Here is a 7,385-nt window from a genome sequence, read left to right as displayed (position 1 = left end):
GCTAGAGGATCCATAATACCTGTGAGTTATTTTAGTGAGCGTTTTAGTGTGCAGTAACATGCATTATAATTCCACATCCTTCCTACTTGCATTTCAAGCCTCATTACTATGCCCACACAGATCTGTTTCAGACATGACAACATCTATTTCTGTCAACCTCTTTATAGCAGGTGCTTCGCTGCATATATGGTCCAATTAAAACACGATACATCAGTGAGACAGAACATTGGTTTTTAGGGTTTTATTCCAGTGCAAACATTTTGTGAGTGAGTGAGTGTGTGTGTGTGTGTGTGTGTGTGTGTGTGTGTGTGGTGAATGTTAAGTCGTAAAAGCGTGACAGAAGTTATCTGTTTGTATGATCAAATCAGCAGCGCCACCTGCTGGACGGCCTAGCATAGAACAAGGAACACAAGGACGTGCAAAAGGAAATACCCTGCTTCTCAAGTGACTATTTTCATGGAGCATAACCACATTTGTATAAACTTGTAACGTCACTGTAAAAGCCATTTTACATATACTGAAACTCCACTACTCTTAAGCACTTATCAGGCCTCAGATAATATTCCCTCAGCTTTTCAGAATATCACCTTCATATAATAAGGCTTAAAAGTGTGGAGGACAGCATATCAGCTTTGACTGTGATGGATGAGAGGACATTAAGAGGTGGAGGCTATTCTTAGGTCTTGGTTAATCTCAACAGTCTTTGGATGTCAGGCTCGATGTCAATGGTGGGGAACTTTTTGCTGTATCTTTTAAAGGGCTCTCCCTCTGGCCCAACGAGGAATTTCTCAAAGTTCCAAGAGACATCCGTCCTGCTGATGGGACTCCAGACCAGGAATTTGGGGTCCTGCATGAGGGACTTGGGGTCATCATCGGGATAGGGGAGTTTGTCTTTAAGATAAGCAAAGACCGGATGTGTGTTTGTTCCGTTGACGTCACACTTCTCAAAGATGGTGAAGTTGGGCTGAAAGCCGCCGCCTGGACGCACATTCTGCAGTGAATTCAGGATCTCACCATTGGAACAGTTCTCCTGCAAAACACAAGTATTCATGTCCATATTGTCCAGCTTTTTACACTCCACCGCAGTCCTGGGAAGGCCTTAAGGCTCATAGTTTGCTTGTAATTTTGGTGACGACAGGAATTGAGCTGATTACTCTCTATAAGAGGCAAATACTTAACACGTAATTCCAGTATCAAAGCTAAAGGACCAGCCTCAGTTTGCACACTATGCAATCATGCTGTTCTTTTGAACTGCTGTATGGGTGAATACAATCAATGGGGATCATTTTCACTGGCTAAAGCAAACATGGGAGAACGTTCATTTTCAGAAGTGAAACATAGCCAGAATATAGGGACAAAGCTAACCATAATAATAGTTTGAATTAAATGTAAAGATTAACATAAAAACAATAATTGAAATTGGCTTTGAACACCTGATAGAATCCAGGTGTAGCTTCCAATTTGTATAAAAAAAACCCATAAACAGGTGGACTGATACAGCAGGGGTTGCCATGAATTCATTTTGAGATTTCTGGCCTGTATCAAGACCAGATCTTGCAGGGTCATACAGAATTTAAAAAAAACCCAGTGACCTGGTATCAACTGACCTGGTATCCAAACTGGTTACAGGGAAAGCCCAGTACCACCAGCCGATGGGGGTACTTGCTCTGAAGCTGGTTGAGCTCGCTGAAGTCCCGGGTGGTGGTGCCTCAGAGCGAGGCCACATTCTCGATCAGGACCACTCGTCCCCTAAACACGTTGAAATCTACCGAGTCCCCCTCCAGCGTGGTGGCCCTCAGGTCGTAGAAGGTCTTGGCGATGAACGTCATCTCGACTCCTGTGCTTCCACACTGGAGGCAGACGGGATCTCGACGTGTGACTGTATCCTACTGTTTGGTCACCTGACTCGCTCAGGGCAGAAAGCTGCCTTTCATGGGTGTCAAATGGCTCTGCAAGAAACTGATACACCTGAAATGTGATACTCTTCACAAGTTTCAGATAGATTGTAACCAATTGTAAAACCACACAAGTGCGTATGTGTTATCTCATTATGGATAAGCTTTGAAAAGTGTTTCAATTTCATAATAATTCCTTTGAACCCAAATTTCATGTGCTGTTAATGATTGGAATTCTTTCTTTTAATTGCATTATTATTATATGTATTATATGAGTGTTGACTGGGGGAAATAGCATGTATTCGGCTTTATGGCATCTCTGCGACATGTATCAGTTTCCTTAGTAATCAAAAATTGAACGTGTGATCGCCTGTCTTTCACAGCAGGTGATGAAAAATGAAAGAGCCGCCTGAACTCTTCGTGGAACTAACCTCACTCTCAATCCAAATTTAGTGACTCAGCAAGGCTCAGATACCCAGTGAATTAGTTTTAAACATAACAATTTCAATTTATTAACTTAAACATTGCTTGATTGTTTTTTGCAACATCCTTCAAACATTATATTAAAATGACATATCTGTGGCACCTCAGCAGACCCCTGAAAACATTATTCTAAGCAGCAGCGACACTGCTTAGATGCATAACATACAGTAGATCACATTCATAAAACAAACTGTACATATACATTGTGGTAAATAAACATGTACTGCATTCAGAAAGGTCATTGAACACAACACTGTCTCCCTTGAGGAAATAAGTCCACTGTGTAAATGAATCTATCCCTGCTTGGTTTGAGTTTCGAGCTGTAAATAATTCAACTCTGTCCTCTGGCTACCTTGTTGCAGCATATACACGTGTTGCAACTTAATAAACAGATTTTTATTTATGTGTAGCCTGCGTATCAAATTTTAAAAAGTAACAAGGAAGCAAACATGATGGAATGGTGCATTTCACCAAGGAGAATGAAGAGAGTGTGTATATTGATAGTTTTGCTGGAGCAAATGGATGCAGAGCTGCCTTCATGCACTGCAGATATACTCTTCACAGGCTTCAGAGTTCAGTGATCATGCAAGAAAATTGGCCCTCTACTGGTTGCTGCTGCTAACTGCATTTACCACCATTTAGCGCCGGCGACTTGCGAAAAGTGAAAGCAATCGAGCACCCTCCTGGCCAAGAGATCACAGTATCTCTGAAGAAGGCGGAGGAGGGCTGAGTCAAGTCGCAGTGGGGAAACAAAAGTCTTTAGTGCTCCGACGGTCCTGTTTCTAACAGGCGCAGTTCCTCCGAGTGTTGTCAATGGCCTTCTCTTCTTCCAGAGCGACCCTCTCCAGATAATCATCCAGAGATCCCAACAAGCTGTCCACGTCTCTCTTGTGAGCCTGCAGCACCAGTTCTGTCGCACGAGTGAACGACTGAAGGAAGGAGGAAGTGGAAAAACAAACACATAGGTATTAAATAAGAATGTAGCGTGGGAGTTCCCTGCAGTGTTTGTCAGACAGTTTCTGTGGAGATGCAGCCTGTTATCCTACCTCACTGATGTTGCTGCTGGTGGAGGCGCTGGTCTCAAAGAACTCCATCCCGTAGGTTTCTGCTAGCTGCAACATCAAGTTGGATATGGTAAGAAATAAGTACAACAACAGGTTTTTCATAGCTTTCGTAAGTTTTCTCCACCAGTAAATGAACACAAAAATCTATTGGGAACTTTTGGACATTGTACTGTGCCATAATCACTTAACAAGTAAGTTTAATAAAAAAAAATTAAAAAACCTATTAAAAAACCCCAAATAAGGTTCAATCAAACCTTGCTTCCTTGGTCCTTGGTCACCTGCCTCCTGTGCTCCTCATCAGACTTGTTTCCTACCAGAATCCTCTGCACTGTGTCTGGAGCACACTGCAAAACAACAACAACAACAACAACAACAACAAAAAAACAGCAGCAGAGATAAGGGACTTCATCATCTTGTCACTCACACTAAGCCGCTGGGTGTGCAGCGAGAGCATCAACAGTGCACATGAGAGGTAATATATAACACTGGGTCACTGTGAAGGGCAACCAGCCTTACTTCATCCACATCACTGGCCCACTTCGCCAGGTGTTGAAAGGACGGCTTGTTTGTGATGTCGTATACAAAGATGATGCCCTGGACAAGAATCCACACAAAGAAAAGAATTAAAGAATGAATGCTACAGAAACCCACGAAGGTAGCTCGACTCATATGGAGGGATCACCTGTGCCCGTCTGTAGTACTGTTTGTTGATGGTCTGATAACGTTCCTGACCGGCCGTGTCCCTGCACAGACGACAAAACACACATCAGCAGAAGAAGAAGAAGATCACACAATGTGCACGTCAGCAAGATGTAAATGCAATAAAATGACAAATAAGTAGCTTAACTTACCATATTTGTACTCGCACCTTGACTCCGTCTATTTCTAGTGTTTTCATTTTAAAATCAACTCCTACCGAAAAAAAGAAGAAAATGACATTTTATTTCACAGAAAGCGGGCTCGACAAAACATAACAGAAGCAACTGCAACTGTCAGACTGGAATCACTTTAGCAACTGTGACAAACGGGTGAAAAGTCCTGCTTTGTGGTATTTTATGTGGACTTTTGTGTGTTTGTGAGCTCTTAATGATTGTTGCTCAGAGACGCTATTATTCCTAATGAATAGTGTCTCAGCCACTGCATAGTTTCACCTTTTAAATCATTGTGTCTCCATGCGGGAGGCTGCAATTGATGTGAACAGTGGTGTTTTTTCCGCTAGTTAGCAGGACAGGAGAGCTGAGACATGAGACAAAATAGCACTGGCTGCCAACAACAGGAATCACTTAAAATCACTTCATTGGTTCATTTTACAGTAAAAATATAATAATAAACAATATACCGTATATCTTCTTAAACCAATAATAGTTTAGTTTTTTTGCCACCACAGTTGAAGGTCCACTCTAAAAAAGACATTCATTTCTATTCTTCATGCTACATCCTGTATATATTAGATGCTTAAAATGCATATACTGTAGTATTAAGCTTATTTATCCTAAATACACTACACTATACTATACTGTATGTGGTATATTATTTTCAATAATGATTCAACTACTGATCATTTTCACGGTTATTCAATTAATGGTTTGGTCTAAAAAAAATCTTTTTTTTAGGCCAAACCAAGGATAAAGCCCGAGGGAACTTCTTCAAATTGTCCAAAACTTGATTTTCACTTTACTGTCATATAAGACAAAGAAAAGCAGCAAATCCTCAGAACAGAGAAGCTGTAACAAGATCATGTTTGGCATCTTTGCTTGAAAAATAAACTTAAATAGGTAATTTATGGGCTTTTTTTCATTTACAGCAGACATGTTGTGAAAAAGTACAGGTGTTAATAACATTAACGGTGGCTCTGTTCTATTCAAGTGTCCAGCAGAGCTATCAAAATGGTTGCAGACGAGTTGCCTCGACTAATCAAATAGTTGACTAAATGTTTCAGCTCCACTACACACCTGTTCTTGTACTTCCTTTTCATCTTCCGCCATGAAGTACCAACCTATTGTTGGTCAGGTGACACTTTTGGAGTTGGTCCATTGACACTAAAACAGTGAGTGACTCCATTGGCTGGCAGAAGTTTTGCTTGAGGTGTTGCATTCAAAAGAGTTTGATTTGAATGCAGGGCTTCTAGCCAATCAGAAATTGTGCCTCCTCTATATGCCAGTAAAACCATGTTGTCACAGTGTTCCTTTATTCACCGTCAATGGAGCTGCTCGTGGATTTGTCCATCGATGACATCATCACTGTAGTCTGATATTTGTCTTAAGGAGAGACTTTAAAATAGATTTTTTTCCAACACACAGCTCTCTGAAAGATACTATACTAGTGAAAAAAGGGGATGCAGATCTGGAGGGATGACTGAAGCAGTCTGATGTTTACCAATAATCACAATGTCAGGGATCTAAAAGCAAGGCAACTTCATGTACCGTGCACTTTCTCAAATAACTGGGTTTAATCCCATATAATGCCTCCTTAGATCCAGTTTGCACTTCACAAACCTTTTCCCCCTGAATTAGGCTCAAATCTACACTACAGCACTTTCTTTTACAGTCACAGCAAACTGCATCGCCTGCCATAGAAGTATGTGTTGACTGTTTTCTTTGCTTATGTGGACATAATTGATTCTTTTGTGTAAAACAGCCCCACCACTTTCCTCCATTAGTCTGTCACACAGTCAGCAAAAGAGGCTGCAGTCATATGAAGCACTGATGTGCTTCATATCCAATGTATCAGTTCACAAGTTTCATTTAAAAAAAAATAAAAAACAAAATATCAAACACTTTGAGGGCAGATAAAATAATGTTTATTTCCTGTGGGCCTTCCTTTCCATTGTTATTGTGACACAGTTTTGTCAGACCTCTTCTACATCCTTTTCTTAGGGCCATACCTCCAAAGAAAATGTTATTATTTTAGCACAGCCATGATCATTACAGCTTTCACGGCACTGACATGTTTTTCAGTTAGTTCAGGGCTGTTGTGACCAGAGGCTGTTTGTACTAATCCTACTCGGTAAGTAGGCCTGCTTATACACTTTGAACAAAAGGGAAAATTACAGTAAACTGTGCTGAAACTTCAATAAAAGAAGTTGCAGCTTCGACATTCTTTCTGTAAAAAGTATTCACTGAAGTCAATCCGGTTCAACCTGTGGCTAACACAGACCCATATGATGAGTTGGGAAACGTCACTGAAAACTTGTCGGATGGCTTACCGATGGTGGAAATATGTGAAGGATCAAATTCACTGTCCGTGAACCGGCGCAGCATGCACGTCTTCCCGACCCCCGAGTCTCCGAGCATCAGCAGCCTGAACAACACGTCGTACTGTTTGGCCATGACCACAGACTAACATGTAGAAGAAAGCATGACTCTTCCATGTAGCTTCAAGTTGATGTCCTCCTCACGCACCGTTGCTGTGCCGCACTCAGGGCCCCTCGGAAACTCCTCTTTCTGAACCCGGAGATTGTGAACACAAGCACAGCCAGCTGCAACTCATAACAACTCCGACCATTTTATAAAAGCATGATTCTTTAAGTGTTTATCTCTAGAAATACAGCTGGTTATCTTATGGTTCGGTGGTTTAGGAAGTTAAAAAGGCTTTAGAAACATAAACAATGATTAACTTACTTGTGTGTAATCCACACAACATAATAAATGCATCAGCTTCGCCTTTAGTTTTGTCAGGGCCTACGTACTTTCTCCTCTACAGTCTTTATGCCAAATACAGTAGATTATTTCAGTTGTATTTTACGTTCCTATGTGTTCTTAAAAAAATCCCACGGTCATAGAAGGCAGCATATAACCTGCATCCTTCAACAGGCTGCCTGCTACAGTGGGAGTGTCAGCTGGGACACATCACACTAAGTTGATCCCAAATCCAATATTTAAACAATACAGGCAGAGAGCTGTAGCAAGATATTAAAAATACTGAGGGCATGAGAATCAATTCC

The 7,385-nt window shown here is 41.2% G+C and overlaps 2 protein-coding genes across 2 annotated transcripts; both read right to left on the bottom strand.

The window, feature by feature from the left end:
- Positions 1-676: 676 nt before the first annotated feature.
- On the bottom strand, positions 677-1,829 carry gpx2 (glutathione peroxidase 2). The gene is made up of 2 exons (XM_070919774.1): positions 1,608-1,829; positions 677-1,030 (listed from the first exon to the last, which is right to left on the bottom strand). The coding sequence occupies exons 1-2, from the start codon at positions 1,827-1,829 to the stop codon at positions 677-679; spliced, it is 576 nt and encodes a 191-aa protein (XP_070775875.1).
- A 549-nt stretch (positions 1,830-2,378) lies between these two features.
- On the bottom strand, positions 2,379-6,839 carry LOC139297711 (ras-related protein Rab-15-like). Its single transcript, XM_070920488.1, has 7 exons — positions 6,648-6,839; positions 4,294-4,354; positions 4,125-4,185; positions 3,959-4,036; positions 3,697-3,786; positions 3,425-3,490; positions 2,379-3,307 (listed from the first exon to the last, which is right to left on the bottom strand). The coding sequence occupies exons 1-7, from the start codon at positions 6,769-6,771 to the stop codon at positions 3,161-3,163; spliced, it is 627 nt and encodes a 208-aa protein (XP_070776589.1). The 5' UTR covers positions 6,772-6,839; the 3' UTR covers positions 2,379-3,160.
- Between the last annotated feature and the right edge of the window lie 546 nt (positions 6,840-7,385).

The sequence above is a fragment of the Enoplosus armatus genome, chromosome 15 (genome assembly GCF_043641665.1).
Source record: "Enoplosus armatus isolate fEnoArm2 chromosome 15, fEnoArm2.hap1, whole genome shotgun sequence".
Classification (NCBI taxonomy): domain Eukaryota; kingdom Metazoa; phylum Chordata; class Actinopteri; order Centrarchiformes; family Enoplosidae; genus Enoplosus; species Enoplosus armatus.
This window is presented reverse-complemented; position numbering and strand designations above follow the sequence as displayed.